At 39.3% G+C, this 16662-nt stretch overlaps 1 protein-coding gene across 1 annotated transcript in view; it reads left to right on the plus strand.

Moving 5' to 3' along the window:
- The window catches only part of Frmpd4 (FERM and PDZ domain containing 4), a 627756-nt gene that overhangs the window by 366285 nt on the left and 244809 nt on the right, over window positions 1-16662 (plus strand). Inside the window, exon 2 of the mRNA XM_032889687.1 lies at window positions 15803-15919. Coding sequence (XP_032745578.1) covers window positions 15803-15919 — 117 coding nt within the window. The remainder of the gene's footprint in view (window positions 1-15802; window positions 15920-16662) is intronic.

Raw genomic sequence — 16662 nt, forward strand, 5'->3', positions numbered from 1 at the left:
TTTTCCCCTTGATATTTAGACTAACAGCATTAAAAAATCATTTTAATCTCCATATTTGATAGCAAGTCCACCTTTGGGCCTTTATATTAACCTGTTTCAGAAAATTTGGAGTGCCATGACCCTGTATGGTAATTCGAAATTGCAGCAGAGGGAAAACATGTCAGTACAGGACTAAAGGCAGGAGTCTCTCCATTAATAATTCTAAATGAAATCCAATAGAACTTTTCTAGAATTAGATAAAAATAAAGCAAACTAGGTTTGTAGGTTTGGTTTACATGAAATATAACCTATTAAAATATCTCCAACGTGTGCAAAATCCTAGAAGGGAATTTGGTAGCACAGTTAGCAGCCAGCCCCTTCAGGCATGCCCAAGTACGCTGTCAGTCTCTTGGCTTGCCTTGCTAAGGAAAACTGGTTTACTATAAGAATCTGATATTGAGGATTACAATCAACGGTAGAGAAAGTATCACCCGAAGACATTGAGACAGCAGCTCAGACACAATTTATGTCTGAGATTAAACAACAAAAAGAGTATCTTTTACCTAGGGGATTGTACCTTAACAAAATATAAATGAACATTATCATAAGTCACATTATTTTGATAGTGAAAGCCTCGTGTAATGTCTCATTTGAATACTTTTATTATGCAAGCTTGTACTCCTGTTTCTCTGGGTCCAGGCAATCTTGATGTGAATTTTTGAAAGCAGCCACCGCAGTGATTATTTTCCCATTACGCTTTGGGACTCTGTATAGGTTGGGATCTTTGAAATACCATTCATCCAAAGCATAGTCCTATCTATTTGTAAGAGATCACTTGGTTCAGGGATTTAACACGTCCCATAAATATTCAGGTATATGGTGCACTCACTGAAAACACTCCATCTTTGGCTCAAACAGTGTGGCCAACAGAAACTCCATTCATTTCCCATGAGTGGTGAACTGCTACCCTGCTAATAAAAAGTTGCTTTCTCCCCAGAATCTATGCATCTAGACCTTTTACAATCCTGTGAAAGATTACAGCTTTTGAAATGATTGAAATGATGAAGGTGGGCATTGTAGAGCTTAAAGGCACAACAAAAAAAATCATAGATTCTAGCACTTTGACCCCATGAAGGAGGAAACTAAGGAAGAAAAACAAAAGATTTCCCAGGTTATAGGTTAATCATAGGTTAGTAGCTGTGAGTTGATTGCCAAATATGAAATTTCTTATGAAAATAGCGTTTCATTGAACAAAAGAGCCTTGGTCACTTGTTTGCTTGGAAGCTACTTTTGATTCTTAAAATGTCTCATTTGAAACGGTGACAGGTGGGAAAATTTTGATAATCTTTGCTGTACACAAATGTTAGGCTTGGAACTTAGCCTCTAGTTTCCAGGGCCAGAATTCTTTCATGCCTATTCATTTCTTTTTTACTGCTAGTTCACAAAAGTATAGACGTAGTTAGTGATTTCTTTTCTCTGTCTCCTTAATAATCTCCCTTTTTTTATTATTCTCTGTAGCTGATGCAGGATTATTTAATAATATTTTTGATTCTGTGTGTGTGTGTGTGTGTGTGTGTGTGAGAGAGAGGGGGGGGGTGGAAAGGGGTATACACACATTGTTTATGTGTACCACAATATGTATTGTGAGAGTTTACTTGGGCATTACTGCCTAAATGAAGGTCAGAGATTAATACCAGGTATCTTCTTAAAATGCTTCTTCATCTAATTTTCTATGTTATTATTATTGTTGTGATTATTATTAATTTTTATTATAATTTTATTTCCTTGGATATGGGGGCTTCATGGACGAGTCAGTGATCCTTCAGGATCTTCCTATTGCCTTCCACACTTTCCCTGACCTAGCTCATACTTGCAATAGTAAATATGCCTGGGTTTTACATGGGTGCTGTGAATCCAAGCTCTCCAGCCTCTAATATTTTCTCCTGACCATAAAAAATGAGACATACTGTAGATATCTCTTAAATAAAACATACTTTAAGCTTAGCAAGATCTCTCAATGGGCAAATAAAACGCTTGCCACCAAGCTTAATGCCACCAGTTCAATACATACCAAGACTATACATGATTGGTAGAGAAAACTGTCTCCTGTATGTTTTCTGTACACTCTGCATGCTTTCATCCATATATATATATATATATACAGCAGGTAATACCTTGCCTTTGACCAAGTAACAGTATTAGGTTATGAGTCAAACATAAAGATGAATGCCCTCCTGATGGTAAGTGGTTGTAAAGGTGTTTTAACAACACATTTAAAACTTAAACTCAGCCATTTGCTATCTTAAACCAATGTTGGGTGCCATAAATTTTGCAATCACTGTCAAGGTCTGTGACAGGATGTACTTGTTGGGTTCTAAGACCACGTTCAAGTTTCATATTGAAGCTAAAATACAAGACCAGATCTTCTAGGACAGAGGAAATTCCACTACATAATTGGGATGTGTTCAAAGATGTTTGTGTGGGATCATTCAAAAAATGAAATGAAATTTTTTTTGGTCTTCTCATTGTTGCTCTCTTGTACTCCCTAGAACTTTTATTTAAGTATAATAGATTTATTAATTCATTGAGAACCTCATACATGCACACAATTTATTTATTTATTTATTTTTGTTTCTTTTTTTCGGAGCTGGGGACCGAACCCAGGGCCTTGCGCTTCCTAGGCAAGCGCTCTACCACTGAGCTAAATCCCCAACCCCACACACAATTTATTTAATTGTATTGTTCCTCTACTCTTTATTCTAACTCCTTCCAGATATATACCTAACCAGTCTCCCAACATATGTATCTATCTATGTATCTATGTATCTATGTATTTATGTATGTATCTAACTAACTAATCTATTTTAATAACCCATTAGGCCCTATTAGTAATGCCCATATACCTATGGATATGGGAACATCTACTGGAACATCTACTGGAACATGGAGTATCTACTAGGGCCCATATTCCTAAAAAATGTAATTCTTCTCCCTTTAGCAACTACAAACTGTCTATTTTCTCCTCAGCTAGAGGCATGGCTTGTGATCTCTTCCCCACTTCAGGCTGGATTTTTTTAAACTGGAGTGATCTTATACAGGTCTTGGGCAGGCAAACACAGCTGCGATGAGTTCATGAGTGGAGTGGCCCTGTCATGCCCAAAGACACTGTTTCAGTCCTCCCTGACCCCTGACTCTTAAAATCTTTTCCAGTTCCTCTTTCGTGATGGCCTTTGGGGGAAGAAGTGTAATGTCAATGTCCTATTTTGGTTGAGACTTGACAAACATTTCTTCACCGTTTTTTGACAAAGTGGGGGTTTCTTCATTAATTTCTGCCCGCTAAACAAAGATGCTTTTCAAAATGTTTGATAAAGTCCAGGTTTCAGGAAAACAACCAAGACCTGGGGCAATGGCCAGAGCAATAATCCCTGCCTTCCTCAACAACATTAATGTAAGTTCCATGAAGACAAGCTCTCTATTTAGCACAGCTCTTCCTTTCATGAGAGGGACCAGTGTCAAGTGATTTACTGAATGAGGATAATATCTTAAACGTAATGGATACTTAGAAGAAAAAAAAAAAAAGAGCTCAGAGACCAGATTCTAGCCTATATTCAATGTACTTCGAAGGGACAGAACAGCATATATATATATATATATATATATATATATATATATATATATGCCTCACCACAGCAGGTCACTCTTTTCTTGGAGACCACAAAAAACATGTCTGTATATAGAGGATTGGCCCCCATGACATTTCAGTTTCTACTTAGAACCTGTTCTTAACTCAAATCAGCCAATCTTCTCTTGTGTCATCAGCCAAATCAAACTCACTTAGCAAGAGATTCACTTTCAACTTCAGATCCTGTCTGGAAGAAAGAAAGCTAGTAGGGATAGATTGGTGCCTAGTATTTTCTGGCCTTGCTTGACCATGCTTTGGGCCCCGGTTTCATTAAGACAGCGGTGAGAGGCTGTGTAATCAGAATAGATTTTTCTACAAAGCTAACCCCCCTTGCTCTTGTGCCTATAGTGTGCTGTTACTCTTCTTGCTTGTGTCTTGTTAGTTTTCCAGAAGCAACAAGTTGATGTGTAAGTTCTCTAATTCCCACTTCATTAATTTCTGTGCTCCTTCTTTTCAGTATTAGTTATTTTCCATTGCTGTGATAAAATGATTGACTAAAGCAGATTAAGGAAAGAAAGGTTTACCTTAGCTCACAGGTCCAGGGTTCAGTACATCATGGTGCAGAAGGCATAGTGGTGGAAGCTTGAGTCAGCAGGTCACATTGTGGAGCAGTCATATGTTCCTCTAGATTTCTTTTTATTCACCATGGAACCCAAACCCAGAGGATGTTGGATATTTTCTTTACTTACATTTCAAATATTATCCTCTTTCCTGATTTCTCCTCTGGGATCCCCTATCCTACCCCCCTACCCCTGCCTCTATGAGAGTGTTCTGCCACCAGTTACCCACCCCCTCCTATCTCCTTGCCCTGGCATTCTCCTAAATTAGGGCGTTGAGCCTTCACAGGGCCAAGGGCTCTCCTCTCATTGATACCCGATAAGGAGATCCTCTGCTACATTTGGGGCTGGAGTCTTGAGTTCCTCCATGTGTACTCTTTGATTGGTGGTTTAGTCTCTGGGAACTCTGGTGGGACAGGTTAGTTGATATTGCTGTTCTTCCTATGGGGTTGAAAATCCCTTCAGTTCCTTCAGTCCTTTTCTAACTCCTCCATTGGGGGCTCCGGCTTTAGTCCAATAGTTGGTTGAGAGCATCTGACTCTGTATTTCTGAGGTTCTGGCAGACCCTCTCAGGAGACAGCTATATCAGGCTCCTGTCAGCATGCACTTCTTGGCATCCACAGTATTGTCTGGGTTTGGTGACAGTATACGGGATGGATCTCCACATGGGGCTGTCTCTGGAGGGCCTTTCCATCAGTCTCTACTCCACTCTTTGTATTTCCTCCTGTGAATATTTTATTCTCCTTCTAAGAAGGACCAAACATCCACTCTCAGGTCTTTTCAACTTTTGAGCTACATTTGGTCTCATGGATTCTATCTTGGGTATTCTGAGCTTTTGGGCTATCCATGTTTCAATGAGTGCATACCATATGTGTTCTTTTGTGATGGGGTTACCTCACTCAGGATGATATTTTCTAGTTCAATCCATTTGCCTAAGAATTTCATAAAATCTTTGTTTTTTAATAGCTGAGTACTACTCCATCGTGTAAATATACCACATTTTCTATATCCATTCCTCTGTTGAAGGACATCTGGGTACTTTCCAGCTTCTGGCTATTATAAAAAAAGGCTGCTATGAACACAGTAGAGCATGTGTCCTTGTTATATTTTGGAGTATCTTTGGTGATATGCCCAGGAGTGGTATAGCTGGGTCCCCAGGTAGTACAGTGTCCTATTTTCTGAGGGGCCTCCAGACTGATTTCCAGAGTGGTTGTACCAGCCTGCAATCCCACCAACAATGGAGGAATGTTCCTCTTTCTCCAGATCCTTGCCAGCATCTGTTGTCACCTGAGTTTTTGATCTTAGCCATTCTGACTGGTTTGAGGTGGAATCTCAGGGTTGTTTCAATTTGCATTTCCCTGATGACTAAGGATGTTGAACATTTCTTTAGGTGCTTCTCAGCCATTCTATATTCCTCAACTGAGAATTATATGTTTAGTTCTGTACCCCATATTTAATAGGGTTATTTGACTCTTTGGAGTCTGACTTCTTGAGTTCTTTGTATACATTGGATATTAGTTCTCTGTTGGATGTAGGATTGGTAAAGCTCTTTTCCCAATCTGTTGGTTGCCGTTTTGTCCTAATGAAAGTGTCCTTTGCCTTAAAGAAACTTTGCAACTTTATGAGGTCCCATTTGTCAATTCTTCATCTTAGAGCATATGCTATTGGTGTCCTGTTCAGGAAAATTTCCCCTGTGCCTGTGTGTTCAAGGCTCTTCTATACTTTCTCTCCTATTAGTTTCAGTGTATTGAGTTATATGTGGAGGTCCTTTATCCATTTGAGCTTTGTACAAGGTGATAGAAATGGATCAATTTTCATTCTTCTACATGCTGACCACCAGTTGAACCAGCCCCATTTGTTGAAAATGGTGTCCTATTTCCACTGGGTGGTTTTAGCTCCTTTGTCAAAGATCAAGTGACCAGAGGTATGTAGGTTCATTTCTGGGTCTTCAATTCTATTCCAATGATATACCTGCCTGTCTTTGTACCAATACCATACAGTTTAACTCTTAAAATGTGCTTACCTATTTAAATTAACCTAATCAATATGATTCCTCCTGGGCATGCTTAGATGTTTGTTTCCTGGGTCCTGGCAAGTTCACAATCAATGTTATGTATCACATTTTTTATGTCTGAATGATAATGAACTATCAGTTGATATTTCTGTTTTGAATTGTGCCCTCTGAACAATTTTCAATGTTATCTGTATGTCCCCTTTCTACCATTTGCATTATCTACAATTATCATATGCTTTGCATAAACATTCTAATGACTTGCACATTAGCTCCATTAACAAACAGTAGTTGTTTGACAATTAACTTTGGCAGGCACAGTATGGTTCATCATGTACTTTTGAATAACCATGGTTTATAAACTGTCATCATCACTGCTGAGATTTGAAGGGCAAGAACACATTTCCTCTCTGTGAAGTATTAGCTTTGCACATTTAAAACACCATTAAAGTAAGAAACGAGACACATAAATGCAAGGCATCAAATTTGATCGGATGCTGATTCAAACATGCACCTTAAAAGAATATTACTAGAGTAACTGGGAAGATTTGGACATGGTCTATACATTCAATAATATTATAGCAACATTTGATCTAATGGATGCACAATTGCAGTTTCAAAGGAGATTGAGCCTGTAGATTTAGAGTGATGTATTATTGTTGCAACCTTATGTTTCAAGTACAGATAGACGATTAAAGCAGTGAGCAGATGGAAGAGAAATAGAGAATAAATGAGTAAGGAGAAGGGGACAAGGTACATGCAACACTGATTGATTTGGTAGTTCGAACCTGCTCAGCCTCTACACTGCTGCCAATTGAAACAGGAGCATTCTCTTGTGAGAGGCAACTTTGGGTTCTATAAGATAGTTATCAGTAGTATTATCTCTATTTACTTAGCAAAAGCAGTCACAACTGAGAACACCAGTCATTGACAGGGGATCTTAGGGTTGGGAGTGTAGAATCGCTCCTCATAAGAACCAGAGTTCTTTTTGAAAAACAAAGATGTATATTATATGTATGTAGGTCTATATGGATGTTTGTCTACAGTTAGATATTTGCACATATGCCCAGGTACCTGCGGAGGACAGAGGTAGTTGCTGGAATTATATGTGTCTGTGAGTACCTGATTTGAGTACTAGGAAATGAAGATTAGTCCTCTGGAAGAGCAGCAAGACCCTCTTAACCCCTAAGTTACCATTCCAGCTCCAGAAACAGAGATCGTGATTGAAGAACACAAGTTTGTTGGTCAGGCATGGTAGGTAACACATGCTCTTAATTCCAATAGTCTGGGAACAAAAGCAGAACTCCGTGAGTATGCTGTCAGCCTAGCCTACAAAACATGATTGGTCTACATAAGGCATTCCCGGCCAACCATGGCTACACAGAGACAATCTGTCTCTGTGAAAAACAAAACCATGGGGAAGTTTATGGAACTCTGCTTTTAATATTTTTATGTTATTGAAATTTCTCAAAATAAGGAAAAACAATCAGGCATAGTTGGGACCATGAGCACATTGTCTTTAGAGAGGCATATCCTGCTACAAGTATTTTGATCTGGCAAAAGGAAAACAACCTTACATTCAAGGAAATTGGTAAACACTGAAAAGTTGACCATTAATAAATTTTAGACTTGAACCCTTTCCCTTCCCTTGAGACTTCTGACTTATTATCTTCACAATATTAGGGGACTTCCATGAATGGTGATGCAATGCATTCTATTTTCTACTGGAAATACTATTGAGCATAGTATTGGCCTTGTAGGCCTAAACATTTTAGACCAGCCTGCCAGCGCTCTGTCATATTGCTCTATTTGGAAAATGCACTCAACTTGACAGCTATATATTCATTCAAACAAGTGTTTTTACTGCACTGGGTTCAGGTGCCAAATCCTACACATACTGTTAATGTAAAAGGTAGTAGCTGGTTTTGATCCAGCTTGGTTGGCTATTGCTGAACTTATCAGTAAGGAATCATGGGAGGCTGCATGTCTGTCAGTGTTTTCTCTTCTACCAGAGATGTAGATGCCACTTGCAAACAATGAGTAAGCTTGAAGGGTTATTCCTTCCATGTATTTAGATCACCCCTCTAAAAGCAATGCCAAATTTCCCATTTATGTCTAGTTTTTAAAATGTTTTATTTTATGTGTATGGATGTTTTACTTGCGCGTATATCCATTTACCATGTTCATTTCTGGTGCACATGGAGACCAGAGGGAGACATCAGAGCCCTTGGAATTGGGCTGGAAGATTGTTGTGAGCTGTCATGGGAAAGCTGGGAGTTTAACATAGGTCCTCTGAAAGAGTGCTCTTAACCCCTGAGCCACCTCTTTTGGCCTTCAATCCTGTCCAATTTTATATTCTTTTATAAAACTTTAATTAAACTGGACAAACTCATGTGTCAGATTAGTAAATCTACAATTATCAGGACAGTGTCAACTCCAAGGATTCAAAGCTAAAACTGACATGTCCTTGACATTAAAGAAATCACAACTGTGCTACATCCCAACCTTAACAAATAACTTTTGGGGGAGGTTAGTGGTAGGAATTGAATCTGTGATCCTTTTCTTTTTGCTGTTTCAAAACTGAAACCTGACTTTCCTTGTCTCCTGTACAATTCAAAACAACTTTTTAGACTCTGAAGAATTCAGTATCTAAAACATCTAAGTGTACTTTGCCAAAGTTGAATTTAAGGTGGGATAGTTTGCAGCTTTAATAATGGCTCCTGTGTGTGTGATACACTTGTCCTCAGTCCCTTTAGAGTAAGTACTAGCACAGTACTGTTTATAAAGTAAGCCTTAAAACAGGTGTGGTGGCTCATACTCGCAATGATAGCGTTCAGAAAGCTGTGACAGGGGGACCATCAATAGATCAAGGCTCACTTGGGCTAAAGGTTAAGACTCTATCTAAAAATACATGAGGCTTGCTTTCCTTTATGTTTAGAAAGAGAACCACTTAGCCTGGATTCCATTTTCCTGATTAAGAAGCATAGGATAAGACTGATCATCTGATCTGAAAGTCATCTCGTAAGTTGTTTGATAATGTAGGATAGTAAATTGTATAATGGATCAGACAAAGCTAATCAGAAAAAAAAATTTAATGGCATCATCAGATTATGCATGCAACTGTTGTAATACCATAGTTAAGCTCTTGAGTCAGAGTAGTTTCTCCTTAACTAAAATGATTCTGTGGCAAGTGTACTTGGGATGATGTGCTTTTGAAAAGCTTGGCATTAGTATTTAAATGTGTGTTTTACTTCTTCATTGTACTTCCATGCCCTCCTTGTCACAACAGAAGTGACATTTTCTAAATGTTTGGTGGGATGCTTCTATCTGGATGGCTTTGATGTTTTAGTGACTGTAATGGCACAGGTTTCCTCGAGTGTACCTGCTGAAGTCTACCCATAAAGGGTCATAGGAAAGCAATTGGCTACCTGCTGTGTGAAATCAAAATGCCCTCGTGCTACATTGAAGGCTGCATAAGAGGACAGTGATGCTCAGAAGTAGAGGACAATGCAATCACATTCAGCCCACGTCTGTGTATGGATAGTATAATAGACAGCACCTAGCAGACCTGTCAATCATGTCTTTACCTGTTCTAGAGAAAACAGACTACAGGACAAGCCTCCCTGGTGGTTCATGCTGAGGGTCCTTCTCCAAACACAGTATACCATGCAAGGCACAAAAGGATCATGGCTATCACCAAAAGGTGGAGCTTTTAAAATCTATGCAGACCCATCTTCTGTTGTTAATTTTCCTCTCTTCCTGTCTTATCACTTTTATCTCAACTCATTTGCACGTGAGCCTAGAACCAAGCATGAATACTAGCTACTTCAAATGCAAGCTGATGTTGGAGGATACTTGGTGATATCTGGGAAATTTGGATACCCACAACCCAATGTCAGTAGAATTATACTGGCGAGGTATAAATAAGCTATTCATCCTACATGGGACACCAGAAACAAATGAAAGAAATTATCCAACCGAAATCTATTTTAGTGAACAAGTGAGTGCATTGTGCTTGATTACCAGGTGGGGCACTCCATCAAAAAGGCTACCCCAGGCTAGGTGATGATTCAGAACTGATATATCCTTAGAGTTTCGCACATTATTTGAATGCAGTTGACCAGTTAAAGTGTCTCCTCTCTCTAGCAGTTGCTACTTCTATGTAAACTCAGGGAGCCCTTGGAAACGTTGACATTTTCAGGAACTTATTGAGACTTATACATTTTCTTTACTTCCTGAACCATGTAAGTTTCATCTGCTTTCTGAAATCTTAATGACCTACCCTTCTTCCTGTTGAAAGGAAGTTTTTAATTTGGAGGACATAACTACACAACACCCAGTCACTAATCTTAACAGAAAAATAAATGGGAAAATGTTTTCCATTTTATTTGTCCATATGTAGTACTGTATAACCTTGAGTCCCTCTGCAAAACAATTTCTGGGAGTTCACAGAAGTAAGAATGATCAGATTCTGGGTCAACATTTGTTTTGTTGTATTTCTCATAGTGCCACTCAATGTCAAGGATGAATAATCAAATAGATAAGTCTCTGGTTTGCTCATATTTGAAATAGATATAAGAATTCACTTCTCTTCACAGTCTCAAAGACTGCAGTGTAATGTTGTCTGCTCTTCCTATATGGTTATTACCAAATATATGAAGAAGCTCATGAGCTCTCATCCCTCTTAATTGTGGTAATGTAACATCTTTGGACCTTGGAGTAAGAAGCTGCAAGGATCAACCTTGGGTAAACTTCTAACTCACTATTAATGTCAGCAGCCATTTTGCTTAGAATGAGTTCTAGTTGGGCTCTCACCTACTGTCCTGTTTCTTTACCCAGAACACTCTGTATAAAACATGGTATTTTTTATATATTGCCAAAAGATGTAGTTTCCCAGGAAAGCATATTGGCTTCCAAATGTATTTATAGCATGCATGAGCCTGATGCAGAAGGACCAAAGGGATTTTGCTACAAATTGTAGGTAGGAGCTACCATATGAGTGCTAAGAAGCTAACATAGGTCCTCTGTAAAGTAATTTTTTTCCCTAACCCTAACCCTAACCCTAACCCTACCCCTAACCCTAACCCTAACCCTACCCTAACCCTAACCCTAACCCCTAACCCCTACTCTGTAAGTAATCTTAATACCCCAGTCATCTCTCCAACCTTGGGGATGACTGTTTTAGCAGCATCCCTGGCCTCTAGCCATTAGAAGAAAGATGTAACAACTGTTTCCTACCTATGACCACCAAAAATGTCTGCAGACACTGCTAAATTCCTTCGGAGACAAAACCTCCCTGGTATGAGAACTACTTAGTCAGAATAATTTACCTTTGTAGGTGAGGGAGACAAGGTAGAGTTGGATTCACCAAAAGATCGTGTTGTAATAAGAGGCAGGTTTTGCATCTACAGGACTCAAGTCTTCGGAACCTGATTTCAGAGCCCTTTCTGATGATGAGCGCTGAGCTATTCCAAGAAAATCAGATAGGCTGGACTGCTTGATGGTGGTTTCTAAGAGTTCATCCTTTCTTAGGATGGACTGATCATAGAGATTCAGTTCAGCAAGCAGAGAGACAGACACACAGCAGGAGAGCATCAGTTACTTCTACCAGTCATCTTCGCACAAATAGTTCTGCAACTTTGTCTGACCCATTCATAGATGCTCTCATTTTACAAAAAGTACGAATATCTTTTTGTTCATAGACAGTTTCTGTCTGTTGCAAACAATGGGTGAGTTAAACTCAAAGTTGCAAACCAGTTCAGTCAGTCTAGGGAAGTTTCTGGAATGATTTAAATAGCCTTGACAATGTAGGTCGCTATTTTTAAGGCTGAGGTAAGTGTTTGAAAGTGGTTCACACAGCCATGATCTCAGATAGGACTTGCAGAACATTAGAATTGCAAGGATCTCAAGGCTTTTCCTGGGAAAAGAAGAAACTGGCCCACTGTACCCTAGATCACAGAGTTTTGTCCTTCTGCCTTGGAAGTAGTCGAGCTTAACAACTTGGGAAAGGTCACTGCTTGCTTCAGCCTCTTCTAGTCAGACTGGGAAAGAAAATTGACAGTCTTTCCTTCCTTTCCCATTCTGAGTATTACACTCTTTTCATGTGAGGCGCCATCCTATGCTAATTTCTCCATAGAGGTAATGTTCTCCCACTGACACGAGGCCTTGCTCATACAGCCAAAGGTCCTAAGGAGGATAGACAGGTCAAATAATTTGTTCAAGGTTGTGGGCAATAAATGAAAAAGAGACTTTGTAACCTGGTAATTTCTAACCTTGACTGGGCATAAACATTGCCCAAGTGTTGCATAAGATATAGATTTGCATTAAAACGGTGTATGGAAATTTCTAATTTAAGGGGAGTGGGAGTGTCTTGCAAAATGGTGATACCAGGCTGCAAATTATGTCAGCAGGGGCATTGTGGCACACGATCATTAGCAACACTGGTGCAAGTTCAAGAGAACTACTAGGATCTTGCTTAAGATTGTCCTTAGGCTCTCAGAAATAATCTTGAGGCTGAGGTGTCCTTGGACAGGAAAAGCAAAACCTTTCAAATGAGGAGATTTTATAATGACCCCAGTCCTGAGATTATACCTAGGAACTCAAAATAAATTCTTTCTGAGATTATCAGGGGAAGAAGGCTGTGAATCTCTCCCAGGCATCTACTTGGATCATTATTGTCCCAAATGAAGATTTCTGCATGGTGTTAGCACAGCTGCCTGACCCCTTCTAAGGAACTGAGCATGATTTCTGAATTTGTTAAAGCAAAGCATCCACTGATTTTCCTTGCATGTTGTCACACTCTGCTGTCCTCCTAAAGCTACCTCTTAACGTCTTTGTAGATCTAGGCATGATGGCTCATGCCTGTAGTCCCAATACTCAGGACTGTATGGCATGCAGGAGGAGATTCTGTTTTAAAGTGAGAAAAAACAAAATACACTGGTTGCCAAAGGTTGGGCCAGAAGTGATCGAACAGGGGCACAGTGAGTGCAGAGGAAGGTGATCCCTAGAGCTTTTCTTCACCTAGCACTAGAGGATTCACTATCTCCCATGGATATATAATCTATTAAAGTGGAGCTGTCAGTTATCACACTGCACGGGAGCCTCTCTCGTTCTGGCATCTGTTCTTGATTTGTCTTAAGTCTGTCACTGATAGATTCCCTACAAGTGTTTTTGTTTGCTTGTTCTTCCTGCATATTTAATTTTCTCAGTTCTGTGGAAGGAAGCCTTTCCAACTCACATATTTTTACATCGACTCATTCACGGGTGGTTATATCTACGTCTGACTTTAATTAGTCCATAGTTCGTTTGGATGCCCCTTGACCTAGAGGATCAGAGTTAGTATGTGTGGCATTGCTCTTCTGGAGGTAGTCTAGCAGTGGTTTTCTGGTGTTGCTCCTTCATTTTAGGCAGAGACATTATTTGAAAACATCTTGCAGAATGATATTTGCTTCACTGTGAACATCCTACCCAGGACAAAATGTGGATTATAATAAAATTCAGCAAATAAAATATAATCTAAGCTTCCTGCAGCTCCCCATTAGAATGCTGTATTTGACATTTCAATTGCATTAGGAAGCCTGTGCCTTTCCTCAGATGATTAGTATTTTATGTTATGTATGTGGAAAGGGGCCAGGGCAGTAAATCCAAGGGGGGAAAAGACATTTCCTCTGACTAAAGGGGCTAACGGGTACACAGTATATAATTTGGGATTCCAAGATAAATTGTAGCATCACTATATGTAAGCTTCCTTCCAAAGTCAAGCGCAGTCTTCTAACTATACTCCAGCTTTTGAAAAAAGTTTTAAACAGAACAGACTGTATTGGTGCCTCTAAGAACTTGTTTTCTTGGTCCCATCTTAAAGAGTTTTCCAAATGTGTTCCCTGCTGATATAAGAGAACTCCTGTGGGGATTTTTTTTTTTTGCTTGTTTGTTTATTATAGTACTTCAGGGTAGAATCCATGTGCTCTCTCACCTGGGGGAAATAGCAAGTTTTTTGTTTTCTTCAAAACCACCAGAGCAAATTGCCACTGCTGACATTTACATAAGTTAGGGAAACAAAAGAGGTAGCCATGTCTTTTGTTTTACAAGAGAGCAAGAAATGTTCCTACAGTGGCATTCTAAATTTACCAGACCTCTATTAAACTTGTGAATACCTTTGATCCACACTCTTCATTGGAGGTGGTCACAAGACCAAAAGGAAGTTAAGGAAAAACAATAGAAGGGGGGTTTAAATTAAGCAAATCTGTGGAGGAGTTACAGGAAATGGGCTTACCTCTCTTGACATTGGTTGAGTCACAGGTTGGATGGATGCGGTGGCAAGGTAAGGAAGGGCATTTGGTAGAGGTGTTACTTTGGATACTCACCTTAGAAGGCCAACAGGCTGCATGAAAACTAACAGGTTGAATCCTGTGTGAGAGAGCCAAGCCAGGGAGGCAGATGACAGGTGTGATCCATGCTCTGCCTGCACTCACTGTCTAGGCTGCACTTTCACATCTGTAGAGCTTCCTTCTTGGTATAAAGGGCTCTCTGGTGGCTGCTGCAGCACTGACTCTGAGTTCCTGCAAACATCATCCCTGCTCTTAGCCTGCTCACTATTGTTGGTGACAATCTGGCATTTGGAGTCCCTGCAGGATCTTAGAGGCTGGCTATCAAATGAGCTGATTCTCTTTGATCTAAAGAACCATAGGACAGAGGATGTGGACTAAGCTTAAAATGGCATTCCATCCTTCCTTCCAGAATCATGGGTAAGGACCGAAGAAGCACTGGCAATTCATGGGAAGGCAGGGATGAAGTGTACATGCCAGTATTTGGTGATCACTTTGGAAGTTAGCTACAGGTCTCCAATTAGGGACTGGGAGTATGCAATGTTACCTATCATAGTGGCTTGTCACTAGAAATTATGGCCCATTCCTTTTGATTTTAATTGACAAATATATCAAAAATGTTCTAGTCTTTCACTATAATGACAGGCAAATTGATTTAGGAACTTTATAATGTAGAAAAGATGAGGTGTGGATATTTGTTCCAAGTTAATAGTGAGGGTTAATCTAAGGTTTTATGACTGGCATTGCTGGGCATATGCTTACTATGAGTATACATTTTATATTTTTGTAACAAGAATCCAGAAAATTTCAGTTTGATTTTTTTTCCTTAAAAGCATAAACCATTAATTTATCTTCATGCGTGTTTCTTTATATGGCAATGTGAAATCTATGTGTGTGTCCAAAATCTCTAAATCTCTGTCATATCTAAACATGCATCTTATGGTCAGAGCTACAAAGAACTTTTGATCAAAGCTTTCCACAACAAGATTATTTAATTTTACTAACCATTGTCTTCCTATTCATATGGTGTGTGAGTATACTTCCTTCACATGGATTTTATAGAAAAAAAGTGCTCTATTGCATACAAAATACCTAGCATCTTGTATAGTACATGCGTTCACTATAGTTGTTATATGATCAGTTGAGCACACAGCTCACAATTTAGAGGAATTAGACATGTATACTTTTTCAGTAATCCAAAAAGATATGTTTAAGAGTCAGGGATGATAATACTCTCTTTGTTTTCCAGCCACAGGACCAAGTCTTCGGGCTGGCCACCTCCTTCAGGAACCTGGGGCTTGAACCAGGTGCCACCCTATGGATGGGAGATGATGACAAACCGAGATGGACGTGACTACTTCATCAAGTAGGTTTAAAAGACACCAAAAATTTGTCTAATGCTCTTCTAGTTTTCTTTTTTTAAAAAAAAGGTTTCATTTATTCTATGACAATTACATACATCTCTGGTATGTATTTTGTTCGTATTTAACCTTTATTCCCCTGTCTTATGCTCCCTCCCACTTCCTCTGGAAACTTCTTGTCAACGTGTCCCCTTCCTATTTTCCTATCTTTTTATTTTTCCACTGTGTTCCATTAGGGTTGCTTGCATGTGCATGTGTATGGGGTTATTTACTGGATAACTGGATCACCAGTAATGACCTCCGTAGTATGGTAATTCTGACTCACAACAGAAATGCGCACTGTTAAATATTGGGTCAGATTCATCCATTGTCTGAAACTAAAGAATGATGTGGAATCTTGTTATTTCAAAAGGTTTCAAGAGTGTCACTGAGTGATGTACTAAAGAGATTATGTGTTTTCATAGCATGTCTTACTGTTAATTTTCTGTAGACATTGGTTTACATTATAGATTTTTATGATTCTCTTTTTGTTTCTGTTAAGTGACTCTTCATCATAGAATGTCCTGTGTTGGTCATTTCGGATACATAATTTAGTAGTACCCATGGTGTTGTGCACTTATTTGTCATTGCCCATTTCCATGTCTTTTGTACCCCTTGTCCTCATTTTAGTACTTATTATGGCACTGAACTACTCCCACCAAAACCAACTTGGGAAGGAAAGTCTTTATTGCACTTACACTGACATGTC

This window comes from Rattus rattus, chromosome X (genome assembly GCF_011064425.1).
Source record: "Rattus rattus isolate New Zealand chromosome X, Rrattus_CSIRO_v1, whole genome shotgun sequence".
Taxonomy (NCBI): domain Eukaryota; kingdom Metazoa; phylum Chordata; class Mammalia; order Rodentia; family Muridae; genus Rattus; species Rattus rattus.